This window comes from Osmerus eperlanus, chromosome 21 (genome assembly GCF_963692335.1).
Source record: "Osmerus eperlanus chromosome 21, fOsmEpe2.1, whole genome shotgun sequence".
Taxonomy (NCBI): Eukaryota; Metazoa; Chordata; class Actinopteri; order Osmeriformes; family Osmeridae; genus Osmerus; species Osmerus eperlanus.
Genome location: NC_085038.1, coordinates 10,056,861 through 10,077,826, shown reverse-complemented (window position 1 = coordinate 10,077,826; position 20,966 = coordinate 10,056,861). Strand labels below are relative to the sequence as shown.

Genomic DNA, 20,966 nt, shown 5'->3' with positions numbered 1-20,966 from the left:
CTGATTCCTGCCATTTTCCAAAGATATGATATTCTCCTGCCACACATATCCTATTCAGGTTACACTTCATTTTATGTCTAATCAAATTGTAAGGATTTGATTCATGGGCCTTTATCAATAAACCATAGCCTACTAGTGGATGAGTTCACATTTGATCCTCTTCAACCTGGACTAGTGATAATTATTCAAAATTGATTGGGGACGGGAGTGAGTAATCATATTTAACCATTATCTTAAACCTATGTCTTTGTTTGTATGCTATTTATACTGCTCATAGTCAACACCTGAGTTTCTTGGTGGAAGAGGATGAAGCCAAAATAAGTGGAGCCTCTCACAACTTGTTTTGTTGTGCTCTTACTCCATCTTGTGTTCAACCTGACATGCTGCTAAAGGAGAGACATGCTTTTTGTTATTTATTTCAATTAAATGCAATTGAAAGCATAATTTCTACCATCCAGTCTGACCTAATATCAAACTCACATGGTAGCAAAATGATCATGAAAATGTGTCTGTCGACAGCAACGTTTAGCTAAGTGATCTGAAATGGCACTAGATGGCAGCAGGTCTATTTAGTTGTATACAGTATGGTAAATGATATTGCTTTAATGTAAACTAGCTGAAGTATAACCAGTACTGTGCCTGTCAAGAATAAACACACCCCATATAGTTGAAATAACAGGGTTTAAAATAAAAACACATAAAAAAGTGAATGTTCTATAATTTATGGGATACAAGCACATATATGATAGCCTAAGCTGTACATAAACTCCTTGCAGCTTTTTGCAATATAATTTGCTATAGTATAGACTTTCAAATGAGCATAAACATCATTTATATCTATGTAGATCAATATATATAGATAGAGATAAATATTATCCTTCAACAAGAGCCATTTGGATTGTGATATACACAATCACTGGTGGCACAACCAACAGTGCATTATCTTTACAGGTGATTTGGGATTAACAGTATCATTCCAGACATACAAGAAAACATTTGCCAAGCAACTAGCTGATAAATACACTGATCTTTACCAATACACTTAATCTTTTTTTTCTAGCACTTTGATCCTAGGGCCTTGAGCACAATAAGCTATTCTGAAGCAGAGAGAGGAGCTCAATCAGATCAGATCTCAGTAGTAACAAACCATACCTAACACATAGATATACACACACACATGTACACACACGCTTTGGAAAAGATGTGTTATTCAGGGCAGTAACCCAGGGGAGTAATTACTTGTATGATCATCTATCAAAGTTGGCAAATATGTGAAGAATCAAAGTTAAGGGATGGGAGCTTATTTGCTTAGTTGAACCACATAGTGTCAAGGGACAGACGCCGACACAGTCCTTTACAAGTTTGTTTATTTCCGGAGAGACCCTGAGCCATTGCTGGTTTCTGTGGAAGAGAAGATCAAAGGTTTTTTGCAACCAGTTTCATAAAAAAAAATTGAAGCTTCATGTCGAGGGGATAAGAGCCAAACATAATCTTTCCGTCCCACAGATGAGAAGCTAATGAATGACGACGCAGTAAGTATGTGACGCGCAGTAGCATGCGCAGGGTAGCATGCAGTATTATTTACTGTAGAACGGGGCATGAAGATCGTGCATTTCTAAGCCTTACTTGTGGGAAAGTCCTGGGTGTATCGTTTCCTCTGCTGACTGCCTGTGACCTGCAGGAGCGGATGAGAAGTGTTTAGGAAACACAACACAGTGCACGACACGAATACACGCGGGAATATCAACAGGAATGCTTTTAAAAGGAAACAAACATAGAGGAGTATTTGAATGGCCCTCACCTTTTTCTTAGCCTTATCCCCTCCTGTGGCACTGAGGGCAGCAATCTTATTCTCAATGTCGGACACCTAAAACAAGCATCGAAAAGTGATAGGCCAGAGTTCGGAACGAAAAGAAAGAAGAGAAGGATGATGAAAGACAGTTCCTACAGAACCAAGTCTCCCACTGTTACTTGAGCGGCTTCATCAGTAAGTGATGTCTGTTTACAGAAGCGGTACACAATCTAGGGGCGGAGCTAACCCACCTCGCTCTCTGTGCTCTGAACTCTGGCAGCCGTGATGGCCAGCGCGTCCTCCAGCTCAGACAGCTCTGAGTCCGTGGCCCCCCCGAAGCGGTTGGTAGCGCTGTGTTCCAGTAGCCTCAGCTTCTTCTCCAGGTCGAACGACTTCCCGGCGGTCATGTACACCTGGGGAAGAGAGCGACCACTGGACAATGCACCAACTCAGCTCAGCACCAAAGTCATAGACTTCAGACGAGACAGCTGGGAAACGAAGCAGGTCATGTCTGCATTAAAGAGACATTAGAGAAACAGAGATATTCAAATGTGAGTGGCACTCTCAGTGTGTCAATGAATTCAATTTCCCAGGGCTTGAAATTTGGAGTGGAATGTCCCTTTAAGACAGCAGTATCTCGCATGCTTTTAGAAGGAAAGTGCACGGGCATAGCTCCACAGACCTACACTTAAACAAACAGCTATTTGGACATGATAGCTTAGGGGGGAGAGGGGGGGTGCGAGTTTTAAGCTTACATTTTCCTCAAGTTCCCTGTAAGCCTCATCTGCTTGCTTTACATCAGTCCCAATTAAAAGGGATCTGTCAATAGGCTTTGATGGGCCGTATTCGGTCATTGCACTTTCAGTGGCATTAATGGTTCTTAGAACCTCTGTGGTGATGTCACAGAGGGCCGCCGCAGTGGATCTCTGAAAGCCATGTAAAGGGACAGGAATTAGCAACTACGCTAACGACTAACTTCTCACATTAGAAGCAGATTGATTTCTTTTTAAAGGGAGATTTAGCCAGGAAGGCATGCAGTCATACAGTCAGCACTAATCTCTGCAAAGTCTAAACAACTAAACGTAAAAGTAAACTTAAAGCTAAGCTAAAATGATCCTTGCGCTTTGTGTGTACTGAAATACATTCAACATTGAAATCGAGCAATTGAGCTTTTGCTGCAATTCAACTGGTTTTAAAAACATTCACTTTTGGGCCTTCTTGTAGATAAGAGTTCATCCAAATGTAACTAATTTACATCTTCATAGAAGTGTTATTTTTGTCATTCCTGTAGACACCAACAACGGCACAAACTACCAACAAGACCACAAACATGAACAGAGGACATTACGGCCAACATCACGACTGCCAAAAACTGTTCCTGGAGAGCTACCATCTGTCATCTATTTTTCTAACCCAAATTTAGCACAACTCCTCCAATAACTATGGTTGATTTAGCTGAATCCAGTTAGTTTTACCTGAGGTTGGAGCTACATCCACCAGGTGAGGAGCTCCACAGAAAGAGTGGACACCCCTGCCCTAGCAACCCCTGCCCTAGCAACCATGACCTTAGAGCAGACAATGAAGACCCGAAACATGGACTAGGGCCCTCCAAGCAAACAACAGCCTTCCCCCGCAAAGCGGTCGGCCCACCAACTTCTCCGTTGGTGAGGGGAGACCTTCGGAAGGCCCACCTTCTGAGCCTCGGTGGGCATCTCGTCACTGGAGGAGCTCAGGACCGGGTCCCGTGGAGGGGCCGCCGAGGGGCCACTCCTCACAGGGGTCCCCTTGACCAGGGACAGCTTCTTCCCCGTCTCCTCGTCGGAGGAGAGACCCTTGTCGCTGACGTTGCCCGCCAATTCGCTCAGCTTCCGCCGGAGTTTCTCCTCCTCCAGCTGAGCGGTGGTCTGAGGGGTCGTCTGACAGGAGAGACAGAGCACAGAGGGGGGGACAGGAGGGAGGTCATTGCCCGTAAGTGTCTGTTAAGGGCAATTGGCAAGCCTGTGGGGAAAATACAATTTCCTCTCCAAGCCGCATGAGTTGTTTCACGGACTTGACCCCTAAAGAAATAGTCAAAATAGACATCGACAAAGGTTAACGAAACAATACTAGCGATAAGCTACAGTTGTCCACACGAGGCTCATGTCAAGGATAAACCATATTTTTGTTGGCTACTTGGTGTTGGATTCATTCCATCTTAGCTCTCTGTGAGTAGAGTTCTTACCTCATCAGGGGGCACGGTTATCTTCTCCTCTAGTCGGTTAAGGAGGCTCTCGATGGCGGACATGCGTTTGTTCAACTCATTTATCTACATGATCAAAGATAACAAAGTTAATACTGTCAGATAGCTTTCATTGGCAATGTGGCCATGATCTAGAACTAGTCCGAACTAGCACACAACGTCTTTGTTCACACACACACACACCCAACCCTTCCCCCACACAAACACACCCACACAACCCACCCAACCCTTCCCCCACACAAACACACACAACCCACCCAACCCTTCCCCCACACAAACACACACAACCCACCCAACCCTTCCCCCACACAAACACACACAACCCACCCAACCCTTCCCCCACACAAACACACACACACAAACACACACACACAACCCACCCAACCCTTCCCCCACACAAACACACCCCACCCAACCCTTCCCAAACACACACACCCAACCCTTCCCACACACAAACACACACACACACAACCCAACCCTTCCCCCACACAAACACACACACACAACCCACCCAACCCTTCCCAAACACAAACACACACAACCCAACCCTTCCCACACACAAACACACTCCCCACCCAACCCTTCCCCCACTAAAAAGTACACATACACACACCCCACCCATTCCTTCCTTCACACAAACGCACACAAACACACACACCCAACCCTTCCCCCACACAAACACACCCCACCCAACCCTTCCCAAACACAAACACACACACCCCACCAAACCCTTCCCCCACTAAAAAGTACACACACACCCCACCCAACCCTTCCCACACAAACACAGAAACACCACCCCCCCCACCCCCAGACACACACAAACACACACACCGGCGGTGGTCCCCCCAGGTTCTCCTGGGAGGAGGCTCTGCTGGGTCGGCGGCGGGGCGGGGGCTGGTACATGGGGTAGCGTTGGAGCTCCTCCTCCTCTGACGTGTCCACGTACTGCTGGCGAGCCATGGACGAGCCGATCTTGGACAGGGAGCGGGCGCGCACCATCCTGGGGTCTGCGAATGGACCTTCATCTGCAGAGCAATGCTTCGGCTACGGTCATTTTGATAAAGGTCAGTTTAGGGAAAGAAATCATGACCAGTGGCGGTCCTGTCAGAGTTTCGGATTCTAAGGGCGGCTCCACACGCTAACGTCATCCCATTAGGAGCCGTGGACAGTGTGTACTCTGTTAAAGTGTGGAAGCAAAGTGTAGGTAAGTAGGTGGTGTGGTGCTATACTGATTCAGTATAGGCCTCAGAGTGTATGCGTTTGTGTGTGTGGTCATGTTTGTGTGTGTGGTCAGTTCCTCACCATGCCGCATGTACTTGTCCAGACTCTTCCTGCGGTTCATGCGGTGGTGGTGCATGTCGTTGAGGTACTCCACATCGTTCCTGTACTCGCCTCGCTCCTCCTGGATGAGCTGGACCGCCGATTGAATCTCGTTATCACCGCAACACAAACACCTCTAACACATATTTCCTCTCAGGACCTATCAGGCCACTTGAGTCCCTTAACACGGTTTCCCACTTGTGTGACGAGACAGGTCGTCCTACTCGTTAACTTAACATTGGGGTGTGACTGAGTGGGGGATATTGTGTCACCTGGAAGGACTGTCGTCGGGAGTGGGAGTAGGGTACATACTCCTCCACGTCGAAATCCAGGGGGTGGACAGAGAGCAGCCGCTTGTTCTTGCGCATCTGCAAAAGAATAAGGAGAGAGAGAGAGAGAGAGAGAGAGAGAGAGAGAGAGAGAGAGAGAGAGAGAGAGAGAAAGTGAAGGAACAAGAGAGAGAGAGAGAGAGAGAGAGAGAGAGAGAGACAAGGAACAAGAGAGAGAGAGACAAGGAACAAGAGAGAGAGAGAGAGAGAGAGAGAGAGAGAGAGAGAGAGAGAGAGAGAGAGAGAGAGAGAGAGAGAGAGAGAGAGAGAGAGAGAGAGAGAGAGAGAGAGAGAGAGAGAGAGAGAGAAGGAACAAGAGAGAGAGACAGAGAGAGACAGAGAGAGAGAGATAGAGAGACAGACAAGGAACAAGAGAGAGAGAGAGAGAGAGAAGGAACAAGAGAGAGAGAGAGAGAGAGAGAGAGAGAGAGAGAGGGAACAAGAGAGAGAGACAGAGAGAGACAGATAGAGAGACAGACAAGGAACAAGAGAGAGAGACAGAGAGAGAAGGAACAAGAGAGAGACAGAGAGAGAAGGAACAAGAGAGAGACAGAGAGAGAAGGAACAAGAGAGAGAGAGAGAGAGAGAGAGAGAGAGAGAGAGAGAGAGAGAGAGAAGATACTGAAACATTCTTTGTTCCTGTGCCCTAACAATGTTTAGCTATGGCAATGCAAGCTCAAGGCAATGCTGCTTCACGAACAAGCTTGGGAAGGATCCATGTTTGGGGGGGAAGGAGACATCATTGTTTGTTTGGGCAGCCTGCAAAGCTTGTTGATGACTCGCTGGATTGCTCTGCCTCCATGTTACCATGACATGTCACAGAGAACCAAAAGGATCTGTTTTCCTTCAGTCGTTCCTACCATCTTGTAGCGCTGCGCTTCGGCCTCCGCATGCTCTTCCTCGTGGCCATTGGATGTGTCTAAGAGGTAAAATTCCACTGCTTTATCAAGTGTCCGGAACGTTCCACTCTCTCATATTACATATACAACTAAAGCTACATGCTCTGAATTGTTCATAGATCATAATACTAGTGTAGCCCCAAGAAACCCCATTAAGATACTATGACTGTGACTTTTTGGGGCAGAAAATGAACATGCGTGAGTCTAAATATAAACATTGTATATTGCTTAAGAGATGAATGTGTGGTTTATTCTACTCACGGCGAACATCCGGCATGCTCTGTGTATCATCTTCACGAGTTCCTATGAAAACAACGATGTTCTTCATGAGGACAAGCAAACAACCATGCACTGAAATATGTCACTGACACAATCTAGTCTTCTAAAGGTTCACTCTCCAGACTTCTAATAACACAACAAGTCCCTAAACTCGAATTCACTCAACCGTGGAATACAATCTGACATTGTACATCCTTACAAAATTGCCCCGTTGAACTCCAAACCCCATGATGCCATTGTGAGCTGAGCCGCTATGGTGTTCCATCATGTAACCAGACACAGTTTGGAATGTTTTATCCAAGTCTTCAGGCAAGCATAGCTGACTACAAATCATAGAGTGAACCAGCTGCATTTCGTTACAGACACAGGCAGTTCTAAATGTGACTCCAGCATATGGCATCATTGTTTAGGCATGCCTTAGGTCCACACACACACACACACACACACGCAAGTTTGTATGGTTATCCTCTTGGGGACTCACAATTCAGTCCACACTAACACACATAAACACATACACATAGCAAGCAATATGCTGAACATGTGGGGACTCCTAATAACCTGATGATAGACAACTCCCAGGATTTTGGAGTAGGCCTAAGAGTGTTGCGAGAATGGGACTATGTCTCCCATTCAGAAAAAAAGACTGAATATATAATCATACAAGCACACAGATATTATTTCAACTTCCGATCTGAAACATTGACACCGACTGTTACAGACCAAGTGAAAAAGCGACCATCATGTCAAGTCTCAGAGCTCAAGGATCAAACAGACCCTCTCCGTTCAGACGCTTGTAGAGGGACTTCATCACTTTGGCACTGCCGAATCTCTTGAAGCGGTTGCGTACGTTGTCATGGTACCATCCGGCACTGCCGATTTTCAGGACCCTGCATTAGAGAAGGTACCAGCTTTTAGCACTGACCCTAGCCGTACTATTATGCCGTACTGTCATGTTATAAACAATGCATACACTTGTGACACCGTGTGACACTGTCCTTTGGGGGGGGCGGGGGGGGGGGGTCACCTGGTCATCCGACAGGGGTCACACACCCATCCCATCTCCTTCTTGTTGTAGCGGCTGCAGGCCTTGCAGATGGAGAGCTTGCAGTCCAGACACTCTCGCTTGCTGTTCACCAGGAACTTGAAGGGCTGCAGGCAGCGAATGCAGTGAGAGACCGCAAGAGGGGTCTCCGACCCCAGCAGCTCCAGCTTGGTGTCCTCCTTCTCGATCTTAGTCTTCAGCTCGCTGCCAACACAGGGGGGAGAAGAGAAGACAATTCAGGGGACTCTGAAAAGAAAGCTCGGGTGGAACCATTCGTGGTGTCACTTCATTTTTCGTTTATCAGGTCCTGGATACAGCAAAGTAGGTGGACCTCAGATATACTATTGAGATAACAATAGTTTTAGAGATTAACATTTTATCACCCGTATGTGAAGAGTAACATGCATTCCACGAAAACAAAACTCCTATGTGCAAGCTCATTAACATTAGGAAACCTTGAAAGAAACGTTTGTATGCTGAGTCTCACTGTACTCCGACAGATGGAAGGAAATCTATCTGGGAGGTGTTCTCCAAGAGACATTGAGAGGATGATAGGGATGAGACAGCGCTCAAACATAGGAGTCTTTGTGCCTGTGAGAGAATAGAGCTCACAACATCTTGTTTTGTCTGGGTGCTGGGAACGGCCTTGTGACTCTTCCATGATCATCGTGATGAGCTGACTCACAACAGTAGGCTTTCACACTTACATTCCTGAGTGCAGAGCTCAGAACGCACACTTATACCCCCACGCACACACACACACACACACACACATACTCAACACATCATCAGAACACACACACACACACTGCTGGGGCAACAAACAGCAAATGCATAGCTGTTGAAACTGGGTTCAACTGGGCACAGTCCTCAATTTGTGCAGAATTTCTACGGTTATGTCACTTTATGTGCACATTGCATTGCATATAAAGTCAGAACAATTGGAATATGGACTTGCGAACTATAAAAACATAAATGTACACTTCTCAAACTGGCTAATGTCAGCTCTGTTTAAACAGTCAACATCATTGTTTGTATTGAGTCACTGAAAGGTGATTCACAATCCAATTATTCAAGAAGATCCTTGCTGTGACTAAACGTTCGGATCCTGTCATTTCATGAATCTGAAGTTTATCAGGCAGCTGACCCACCCCAATCTCTCCTCCTCGTTCTTCCTCAGGTTGAAGTCCCTCTGAATGACTTCCCACACATGTTTAGCCTCCTCATCTGTGAGTCTGGAAAGGTCCAGTTTGCAGTCCATGGTGGCTGCAACAGAAGCACCCCTTTTTAAGCAACAAGGATGGTTCCTGTGAAATCAACACAGCCTGTCAGATTGCTGACGAATGATAAAAGTGTGATCTAAGTGTTCAAGGCGATTACAGTAGACTGGATGCTAGGACTTTGAACATCTATTGAATTGTGTTGATTGAATTGAATTTTTTTTTTTTAGGAATTGAAATGAAATAAAAGTATGATCATAAAAAGATACGGTAGTCTATTGTTGCCCTACAATTAAACATCAAAGCAACTGCATGTATTGCTTTAATCAAATGATTTGGAAGATTGCAACATTACAAAACTACTGTTCACCTACATTCGCTACATTAATTGTAAAAAACATAAAAACAAAACAATATCAAGTCACCCTTTCAGAATGAGATGCACGATTCCGATACTAGTTAATTGAGTTATCTATCAGTCAACAATGTCCAAAATAATACATTTTAAGCATACAAGACAGCAATACAAAAAATCCATTACATTAAACAAATCTATTCAACAGGTACCCTGTTAGGCACAAAATTACTTTGTACAGAGATCATGGGTGAGACAATTGTCTCATGTTGTTGTCGTGCATCAACTCGACAAAAGGCCGAAGAGTTACTGTTAAAACGGAAGATAGGTAGCCTATTTCTTGACAAATTATAACTCATAAACCTGTTCAAAATAATACACAAAATTGATTAATAATAATAGCTTAGCTTTACCCGTTTTGCAGACACCAGTAAACTGTTCAGATGCAGCACCAAATGTTCGAATGAACTGAAGTATGGTTAAGTTAATCACATGCCTCCAGGAGAGAAGAATGAACATCCCTTATCCCCTCCTCCAAGTAAGTTTAATCGGCACTCGGTACACTCAGTCACACACTTTAACATGCGACATCACAAGATATAGACCATATCATACACAATGACTTCATACATGGAAAAGGAAATGATTTGTTTAATTAGCCATTTTGTTATTTTTGAACACATTTCCATTCAAAAGATTATGACTGTTACTGACACCATTTTTATAACCTGAGATGGGTTATGTTTGTATTTTAAACGTCATGTTTCTCACTGATCTTTCCCGTTGACAGTAGCTTTAACATACATGTTGTTGTTCTAACCCCGGCTACAAGCCCGAGGCGTAAAAACAAGCTAATGCTATTTTTATCAGCCTAACCCAAGGTAAATCAACAGATGAAAGAGGCCTCTATTGGTGTGAGAGGTGGGCACACAAGGGTGCCCTTAGGAACACAGATAACACTGTATCTGTCAGAGGGAAAACAGCCAATTTGTAACCTAGTATAGTGAGCTAAATAAGACACACACCATCCAACATCAATCCCGATGTACTAGTAAAGCTGTCTTCAAGTGTAGCCGACCTATAGCGAAAACATGATGTTGCGACCAAGCATGGCTATTTTAACAACTATAATTCTTGTAAGAGTATAACGTAAACTCATCCAGAATCGAATTTGGTACCCAACCTTGTAAATTTGAGCTATGATTTTATATGCTGAAAACAGCAACGCTGTTGCTGTTGTCTGTTGCCTTCACTTCACTGTTGACCTCCATAGTGGAAACATTATTTTCTGCTTTGTTCAAGCCAATAATTTCCAACAATCCAGTCTCAAATCTATTTGTGTTCCGCGAAAATGTCATAGGACTGATTTAACAAAGTCTCCATCATACCGATCACCAAATTCTTGCTGAGTTTCCATGTGATGGAGTCAGGGCCAGGATAAGACTGGTGTCAACACTAGTTTTTTCCCAAGCTCTCTGTAGAGCCTTGTGGACAGCCAGCACGGCTCAGGCTTATTCCTACACATTTTGATTAATACATTTAATAATTAATCTCAGACTTGAATCAGTTTAAAACAAGCTGATGCAGACCAGTGTGTCCTCTGGGTTGGTCTGGCTGAATGCACCCCTGTCTTATCATTTTTGGCAAATAGAAACATATGTCATACAGTCATTCTTGGTTAGATGCTTGGGCGATTCCATTTGACCATCTCCTAATACCATGGAATATCTTTTGCTACATGAGAAATGTAACTTGAAATCCCCCCCTAATCCGACTGGTTACAAGACTAATATCACAAAGGATGTAAAAGTGTTACGGTTGATAAAATAATCAGATGAGTGTACTTGGAAATGCACATCATTCCATTGACTGTCGAAGAAAAGAACGGGTACGCCAACTAAAACCCATGCTGAAGAAGGTGATAGCAAGGTAGAAAGTTACTACATGTGGGGTCAGATGGCTGAGCGATTAGGGAATCGGGCTAGTAATCTGAAGGTTGCCAGTTCGATTCCCGGCTGTGCCAAATGACGTTGTGTCCTTGGGCAAGACACTTCACCCAACTTGCCTCGGGGGAATGTCCCTGTACTTACTGTAAGTCGCTCTGGATAAATGACTGCTAAATGACTAAATGTAAAATGTAGATGTACTACATAGTGGTATGGTGGCATGTTGATTACTCATTAGGTGGGTTACTGTAAATACATTCTTCCCTTACATCAGTAACCTGATCAGCTACTACTAAATTGGGTCAGCTTTGGAAGGTCCATGCATAAGCATTTAGTTTCCCTGATGTTAGTCCCTTCCATCTAACTTAAGCTTTGGCCCCATTCCTGGTTCATGGAGGGGGAGAAACCTGGCGAGGAGGGTGCCCTTCACGATGACAAGGCAAAGCTAAGGGCAGGCTGATTCACAGCTCTAAAATTAGAGGCTGGGTGGCAGCAAAAGTTGAGCGAGCTCCAGGGGAAGTCCGAATCTTATTTAGTCAAAGTAATACACCGCATGGCCTCTCAACACTCTACACCTCGACACCCCCGACAAAGAGCGGGTCGCTGCGTGCACATGCTCCCAGCCCAGTAAAGCCACACTCTCTTTTTAGGCAGGAGTAGCGAGGTCGTAGGGGCCCGAATTAGAAAGGAGAGGCGAAGGTGAGCTGTAGACAGTTTGTTGGCCGACAGGAAAAAAAGGTTGACGAGCTATCGTCGTAGCTGTGACAAATTCACCTGACAGGCATGCGTTTGGAAATGAACCCACTTCAGCACTTGAGGCGCATGGGAGCCCAGCTTGCAAAATAGAGGCTCTTAGCTACCAAAACCATGTGCCACTCCACTTTTAAGTATTGTGTGCATTCAGACGGACGGTTATCCAGGCAGTGTCTTGTCCCCCACCCCCTCTGTTACTGTACATTCTCTGCAGCATTGTAACGTGAGACTTGCGGTGTCGTACACAGATAGTCTGACACGAACACTTGAGAAGAGCAGCTATAAGCATTGCGGTCTGGCTGGTAGTGAACAGCTGGTGGTGAGACCTACGAGGTCAAACTCCAGGCTACCTAGCCTATCTCTGTACCTGTCAAATAGCTTCCAAGAGCACTGTCTTCATTTCTAATGACTTTTTCAATGTGTTGGTACTATTGAACACTGTTCTACAATAATGGAGTTTTTGGAGTCTGAATGCTTGCTAAGTCCAAGTGCACACGACAGCATGTACGACTTTAGAGGACTCTTTAGTCATGATACAATATGTTTGATGATTTACTGTTTTAGTTTGTGTGTCTGGGGTCTGTCTGTCTGGTATCATACATTAGCTACTATCTGTGTGTGTGTGTGTGTGTGTGTGAGGAGATAGGGAGTGTGTGTCTTTGTATCTCAGTCATTTCTAAGCTGGTTGAGAGCCTGTTTGGGTTTATCAGCTCCTTCAACACAGACCATGTGACTGGGGAGTGCAGTCAGCTGCTGCCAGAGGGGAACCAGACCATGTCCATAACAGATTGGCAGCACACATCAGTGAATGTATCCTAACTTCAATTCATTTATGTGGAAATGGAAGCATTTGGTTCTTGGATGAACTGTCAGATAATGGCACAGACGTGTACTGGAACACTGAATATATAATCAGTAACATCACAGAGCATCCATCTGTGATGGATTCCTCAAATATCCAAGCACACTGACGTACTGTAACTCTGGTCAAGGCGTTGGTTGGGTTATGCTGGTGAATTGCTGAAGCCACACTATTCTTGCATTCATGCCATAGTTCGATAATGGTATCAGTGTTTGACCCCTGGCCTGCAGCTCTCTCAGGCATGCCAGACAGCAGCTGGAATGGTCAAGTGGAGCTGCTGGGTCAGGGATAGAAACATGAACTCTCCCTCGTCCTTCTCTTTGACTGAGCTATTCCAGTACCCTTCACCACCTCTCCCATTTTGACCAGTAAAAATAGCCACTATATCACCAGCAAGAAGACTAAGTAAGGCTATAGTGTAGTTTCATGACCCATGTAAATATAGGATCAATCGGAGAGAGAAATCCGCTTAGACTTTAGAAGTTATGAGTGAGGAAGGACTGATTCAAAATTGTTTTCTTTAACACTTTATTGAAACTCACAATGACATAACAATGTAACAGCAGTGTCAGATATGATTCAGTGCATTTTGCAGCAATTCAAGTATGACAAAACAATGAGGACATTCCAAACTCAATAAATAAACTTTTTTTGTGTACGTGTAGTTTAGACTTGCATTTAAAAATTTAAGTGTAAACATAAATATGTGTCTTGTGATATCAAGCTCAACAGATATCAAAATAGTACAGTACAGTTAAATAGGCATCAAATACAAAAGTATAAAAAAGAAAAGGAAATGAAATGCAAAAGGTTGCATTTTGTATGTGTAAAAAAACTACTTTTCAAAATGGCACCATTATACATTTTCTGTGAAATCCGCAGACATCTTTTCATTTCTTCCTTGCTAGTTTATCAGAGTCTTTACTTCAACTTTCCCATACTTCTACTAAAAGTCTTTGTCTTGAAAGGGAAAGTCATTATTCCTCCTCCTATTCGTCTTCTTCTGACTCTACATCGTCATCATTGACTCCAAAGTCCATCTGGGCTAGAAGGACCTCCACATCCTCTGTGTTTACGACGAGGTGGTCCATGCTTTCGTAGCCTGGCTCTGGCCTCTGTACCTGGGCTCCCCTGGCTACCTCCTTGGCCTGGGACATCAGCTCCTTGGCGCTCACCAGGAACTCCGCCGCCCCTCCCAGCTCCAAACTCTTCGACGCCCTCTCCTTCAGCTGGTTGCTAGCCTCAAGATGCACCTTGTGCTGTTCCACTAGAGACCTGATCACCTGGACCTTCTCCTCTTCCTCCTGGCTGATCTTCTCCACCAGCTGGCCCTTGCGCTCTTCCAGGATGGCGTAGAGCAGGTCGAAGCTCTCGCTCAGGTGTCTCTTCTGCAGCTCCCCGTTCTCCTGGATGCTCTTGCTCATGTCGTCCAGCTGGGCCATGACCGCCTGGACGCAGCTGTTGCCCGCCGCGAGCATTTCCACGGCGTTGCGCAGCTCGGCCTTCTGGGTCTGGTAGACGCTCTCCAGCGTGGTCACCTCGCAGTCCTTGTGCTGGCCGAACACCTTGCACATGGAGCAGGTGGGGGTCTGGCAGGTGACGCAGTAGATGTTGATCCTCTCGTCCTCGTGCTCCTTGCACTTGGCCTCCTTGGTGTCCTTGTCCTTCATCGGAGGCTCCGGAGACCCTCCGCCCACGCTCTCGCCGCCCTTCTCCTGCTGGGCCTTGTAGAGGTCGATGATGTTCTCCACCAGCAGGTTCCTCTGCAGGCCGTAGACGCCGTGGCGGTCCAGCACCACCTCGAAGCGACAGGTGGGGCAGCGGAAGATGCCCCCGGAGTAGTGGTAGGGGTTGCGGGAGTCGTAGAGGTCGCTGGCGCAGCCGCGACAGAGGTTGTGCTGGCAGGGCAGGATGACCACGGGCTTGGTGAACATGTCCAGGCAGATGGGGCAGCTCAGCTGCCTCTCAAGGCTCTCCATCGGGCTGGGAGGTCGCACCACTTGGCTGGTCTGGATATCCATGGTGTGGGTGTGGGCTCGATTGCTTGGGGATTTGTTCCTTAAAATCCTCTGAGGTCCTTAGGGTCTTCTTTGGGTCTTTGGGTTCAGGATCGGGGTCTGTCCCTTTTGTGCTTCTTGTTTGTTCCTTGGAAGCTACGGTGCTGTGTCTCTCTCGGCTGAGTTTATTTTTGATCTACCCAGGCCAGGCCTCTGTGGCGGCTTTTATACCGCGAGGCGGGACACGACACCTGATCCCGCACACCGTCCATGGCATGATCCCACCCTCCGCTTGTTTGTGAGTCTCATTTCGGAGAAAATAGCCCCCCCCCCTTTCCCTCCAAACATGGCACATGCCCTACTTAGCAACACCTCCCAGTCTCCTTTTCTGTGGAGGGCGACAAATCAAATCGACGGCAGACCTCACCACCTCCCTCCCCCTTGTGACACGGTAAGGCTCTCGGACAGTGTTTTCCTGCTCTTGCCAATAACAACATGCCTTTTCTCCCAACCCACCACAACCATGTAGCTCAGATGTGTTTACATGTGTTGCTACCCTCCCTCAGCAGCGGGCATCAGGGTCGCTGCTTGTTGCATTCCAATGCTTTCCGCCGTTCCATGCAGAAGGGGAGCCACGAGCCTGTGCACATTGAAATCCTTCAAACTGCGCTGTGAATTCATATGGTGCATTATGAGATAAGGCCACACGGTACACTATGAAACAAACCATATCAAGTGGTCGTTTTTGTGGCGGTACATACACATCCTCGACCTTCCTGACACCCCTAAACTCCCTCTCGCAAACCCTCACTCCCGCCAGCAAAGCCAGCTCACGTTGGGTGTCTGCACGTTACACAACTAGGGGACTTCTGGAAGAAGCCGTAAACAATCGGTCATGTGCTCCTCAGAGCCGTTGGCGGGTCATCCAGCCACGGCTGGTTGAGCAACAGTGTCCACAAAACTTGGCGCAGCACGGGTCAGCATAGCACACTTTGTGCCTTCGGAAAACTTCCCGTTAACAAAATAACAGGTGGTTAGAGAGGTGTGTGTGTATTGTAAACATGACCACAGTAGTGGAGTGTTATGTTGAGAGATGTTGTTGCAGCTTGGCCACGTGGGTTTGTTGACTGAACACTCCACTAATTTTCCCATATCTACTAAAAGAAGAATAGTATGTAGTATCAAAGCAGAAAGCGGATTATATCACACACTTCCCTCACTATCACTTTCATAAAATATTTGTATTTTATAGCATTCATGTATTCAGACTCACGATTAAAACACAAAAGAACCTTAGTATACAACCTAGAACAGTTCCGTAATTATACTTTTACAGGCAATATGGAACCATTTAGTGTAACAAACAACACCTTGCAGATCGGAGCCATAATAATACAAATAATACATATATAAACAACCATATTAGGCCATTCAACCTCAAACCATATTGTGCAATTGAACATTAGAAAAGGGACCTTTCAGGAACGACTGTACATAACAGTTTTATGTGCAGTGGACTATATGTGACGGTGGCAGGTAAGTGAAAGAGTGAGGTGTGTTCTGAAAAGTTTGGGATGTTTTCCTAGTGGCCAACAGTGGTGTCAGAGCTTCACAGCATCTTCAAATGTCAGATCACATGGGAGCTGCCATCAGCCATCCCATGGAACTGATACTAATAATAACACTTTGGAGGACCTTATCATCTGGGCCACAGACCCTGAACTCCACTTACGCAAGCTGAAATAGCATTTTAGTTTATGTCATTATAGGATAACACTCAACAAAGCTGGTGTACAAAAGACAGTATATTAATGGCTTTGACTGTGAATAACATTTTCAAATATATTTTTTACACTTCATTTAAACATAAAAAACAAGAGATATTCATTAAAGTGACCAAAAATGATGTAAACAATTTTTTTTTACAGCTCCTCCCACTAGATGGCGTCACATATCTATTTTCCAATCAAGTTACGGCAGAAGTAATGGACATCAGCCATCACAAGAGGACATTATTGACATATTGCAGATGACAAAAAATGTCTTTAAATAAATCTATAGCCTATGGAATGTATTTGTAAATACCAGTGCTATCTGAATAGCTATGGCTGGTACAATAGATGACTAATATATATCTCAGAAATTGCTTCTTAAGATTCCCTGCTTCACATCATCTTAGTGATGTTCTTCTGATAATCTGACTGATTTATTAACTAATCCATTGTCAAATGTAAAATCAAATAAAAACTTGGAATATCCATAACCCCTAACCCTTAAAGAAGTCCTCATATTACTGCAGCCGTTGTGAGCCAGACATGTTTCCCCTCCAACGTCACATCAGCAAACCGCACTTGACTGGAGTGTTTGTGTTCTGCTGACAATCAAAGATAAACGATCGGAACGTCTGTTTCCTCTTCCGTGCCACTCGCGCACATATCAGCCGTGCCATCTCAGAACCAGAGGGCCTGTGGGAAAAATGAGCCATTGTGCTTTTGTGTACGGAAACACAATGATGACCAGTGACGGAGGTGGCCGTCACAGGCCGATGTACGACCAGGCATCGGCCTGTGGCTGAAGCACGACAGGAACTACACCAGGCAGCCGGAGCTGCCGAGCTCCGCCCGTCGCGTACACCCCGGTAACGTAAACACAGTTGGCGTCCGTGGGTTTGATTCATTCACGCGCAGGAAATCAAAACGGGGCCACGTTTGGGACATTGTGCTTTGTGAGGCTCCTTTCTCTGCCCTGGCGTGTGTTTACGGAGGGGTTGGATTTCCCACGCTCACTTTGGAACGAAGGAAGACTCATTTTCCTTCTGATGCAGGTCTATAAGTGGGTATGGGCCGAGGAGAAAGGAATAATATCAACATTCCCAGTAGAATTAAGCTACGCATGCGTATGCCATGTGTAGGGCTGTGTGTGTGTGCCTGTTGTTTTTTGGTGTGTACATTTGTCTGAAGTCCTTTCCACAAGCCCTCCGGTAGACCACTGGTCAGGGAGAGTGGAGGGTTAACTCTTATCTTACTGTGGTCAGGCCAGTCAGGCGAAGGTCAGCTTCCTTCGGTGGGAGGATTCCTTCTTCTGTGCTTAAAGTTGAAAGAAATGTAGGTTGTTTCAATCTGGTCTCAGTGGTTCTTCTACCAATGACCAGTTCATAACTTTGAGTGACATCAGCTATGTACGTTTTTTTGCCAAGCAAACTAAGTACTGTTTCCCTATACTTTATTCACTTATTATTCAGTATATTTCTTGTGCTATATTCAACAGCACTTATTTTGCTCAAAAAGGTCAAAAGATGTCATAAACAATAAACAAAGAATAACCTAACACAGCAGAAGCCCTTAGCCATCTTTGATCCTTTGATAGATTTTCTTGACATCGTGACATTTTGGCAGTCCGAATCTCCCAAATGAGGGTCTTCATTAGAGATGTTGAATTCATAAACAACACACAGCCCAGCCAGAACGAATAAATGAGAGTCCAATTAACACTGCATGCTCCCTGCGTCTCAAAGCATTTTGCCTTTCGACTCCCCTCCCTCATGATATCAAATCCCTTCATCTTCAAAAAAAAATAAAAACAGTTGAAAGCTTTCACGGAAGGTCCGCTACTCTGCCTTCTCCACCTGAAAGAGATTTGCTCATTAGAGGGCTTGCAGAGCAATGAGAAAATGCGTGGGAGGAGAAGATACTGACTACAAGCAAAATCACCGTCATGGGAAAGGATTGCTTTCAGGAGCCATGGGGGTCAAACCCTATATACAGATTTATATCCTATCCAGGTTGCTCCTCAAAATCTACCATATCATATTTATTGATGTACTTCTTGTATGTACTGTATTTTTTCACCTTCAATTTGATCACATTAGACATTTTTATCCTAGCTGTGAATCCATGAGGGAAAATTGGTTTGTCTTCTAGAAGAAAAAGACACATCAACATTGCATCGTGTAATGTATAAATTTAGCAGACTTTAGTACTATATACGCACTATAAAGCAAATAGACAATGGAACATCATCTGAATGATGGGCCAGAAAATGCCTCAAGAGCATGTTTTGCAGACCTCATAATTTCTCTTTTTTTTTCATAAAGCAACCATTAAGTAAAGCACAACAAGATGTCTGCTTTGATCTCAACGAAGATAAAAGGATGGGCTGAATTAAAGGATGCTCTCTAGAATGTGCTCTCTGTGCTCCTGAAATAGACGCCTCCGCACACTGGGGTGCAGTCTGTCACAGTGGCACGCTCATGTTTCCCCGGAAGACTAGGGAGCCCCTTTTGTTTGCTCTGGGGCACATATGTTCATGTGTTCGAACCCCCCCCAATGTGTGCCCATGTCTGTACAATGAGAGATTTGTTGTGTGTTTTTTGTTTTCAGATTTAGCCAGAGGTAGCGCTTTCTAACCACAACCTCCTCTGAAAACATACAATGTGTTTAAGACTGAAAACAGGATGAGGGACACAAGATCGACTACAGATTACTGGAGCCTCACCATCCCCACCCCACCCCCTCCCCTCCATCACCACCACCACTGCCCCCCCACCACCACCACCACACACACACACACACCCAGAGGCACACAGATCCACTTGGGGCAAACAAGAGATTAACCAGGCATGTGGTAACCCTGGCTAATGGTATTAATGCTAAACCATGTTAGACCACCAAATATAAGTAACATTTGCATAATTTGGCTGTGTATGTTCAGTCATTTGTTCTCTGGGCTCTTCTTTTAGCCCAGTGGTGGTGAGAGAGGGCTGGGTGCGGATTTAATATGTAGACAGAGGGTGCACACTGCAAACAGCAGCTTTGACTAGAAATCTGATTGATGGTGAGGCTTTACTGAGGTCACATGGTTCGTTTGCCATGTCAGTAAAAGAGAAAATGGCAGTTGTGGTTGGTCCTGAGTTTTGTTTTTGGGGCCGTAAAAATGTCCCTGAAATAAACTTCTCTCTTTAACATTTATGAAGCCCGCCTGGTCAAACATAATATTTTTTTCTATAGAACTTTGACCAAAAGTTACAGTGTGTCTGTCTCGAAAACACTGTAAAAACAGCATCAAACACAGTTTCAACAGCATCACTACAGTAGATGTTTATGCAGTATTGTATATAGGAATTGTAAATGTCTATATATTTTCCTTGTAATAATATTTGTTCCTATCGCCATAGTAAGTAAACTCATGCTCACATAAAAGCTAATGTGCTCAAATAACCCAAATCCGGCCTGTGTAACTGTGATTATACGAACCCTCTTTTCCCATGAAAGTTTGAAAGCCATGAACAAATTTCCCTCCTTGAGGCAGCCAATGGATCTGATATTTGTTAAACAGCCATGAAATGATCCTGTATGGATTTAGACCTCCATGTTGCTTTACCCTGGTCAAGTCTCTCCCTGATGGTGTTTGAGACGGCGGAAGAAGCTCGAGGGCTGCAGCAGCCTAATTGAACCAGGAACACGTCCAAAATGTTGAAATTCAAGTCAAAACAGGCACCTTGTGTTTGTGTTACTTCTCCTCGCTCCGAAGGTATATTTGCTTTCCTATGTCTTCCACTGTGTTTGTTGTGTTTGCGCTCTCGCCTCCAGCAGCCTTGGCGGCCATTGTGTTGGGAGGGTGATCCCTTGTTACCAAAAATGACCTCACGCTTATAATGAAATGTACGCCATTAATTAACTCCCTCTCAGTTTCAAACTCACAGTCGTTTCTTCTTCGGGAGTTCAAAGAGAGGGACTGTTTGTCTGGGTAGTTCCTGTAGGAGTGAGTAAGTGAGCAAAAATAAATACCTTTGAACTCACCTCGGTGATCTATTGTTTCTATTTTTGAAATGTGTTTAAAAACGGGTCATATATATGTCATGCTTTATGACTCTGTATTTTGGTATTGTACTCTTAACGTTTGTTAAGAATATAGTAGCCAATGAATCACACAAC

The 20,966-nt window shown here is 44.9% G+C and overlaps 2 protein-coding genes across 4 annotated transcripts; both read right to left on the bottom strand.

Moving 5' to 3' along the window:
- Positions 1–706: 706 nt before the first annotated feature.
- mlpha (melanophilin a) lies at positions 707–10,036 on the bottom strand. Of its 3 annotated transcripts, XM_062447513.1 has the most exons (16): positions 9,889–10,036; positions 9,052–9,207; positions 7,883–8,104; positions 7,633–7,745; positions 6,841–6,882; positions 6,541–6,599; positions 5,624–5,719; positions 5,334–5,442; positions 4,863–5,056; positions 4,014–4,097; positions 3,484–3,708; positions 2,548–2,718; positions 2,044–2,205; positions 1,802–1,867; positions 1,627–1,675; positions 707–1,401 (listed from the first exon to the last, which is right to left on the bottom strand). In XM_062447513.1, exons 2-16 carry the CDS (start codon positions 9,159–9,161, stop codon positions 1,367–1,369), a joined length of 1,737 nt encoding a protein of 578 aa, XP_062303497.1. In that variant the 5' UTR covers positions 9,162–9,207; positions 9,889–10,036; the 3' UTR covers positions 707–1,366. The 3 variants fall into 3 exon arrangements, with proteins under 3 accessions (XP_062303497.1, XP_062303498.1, XP_062303499.1); XM_062447514.1 differs by lacking the exon at positions 2,548–2,718 and having other exon boundaries at positions 9,889–10,035; XM_062447515.1 differs by lacking the exons at positions 707–1,401; positions 1,627–1,675; positions 1,802–1,867; positions 2,548–2,718 and having other exon boundaries at positions 2,196–2,303; positions 9,889–10,035.
- Positions 10,037–13,952: 3,916 nt separating this feature from the next.
- On the bottom strand, positions 13,953–15,238 carry trim63a (tripartite motif containing 63a). The gene has a single exon (XM_062447391.1). It carries the CDS (start codon positions 15,055–15,057, stop codon positions 14,026–14,028), a length of 1,032 nt encoding a protein of 343 aa, XP_062303375.1. The 5' UTR covers positions 15,058–15,238; the 3' UTR covers positions 13,953–14,025.
- Positions 15,239–20,966: the final 5,728 nt, after the last annotated feature.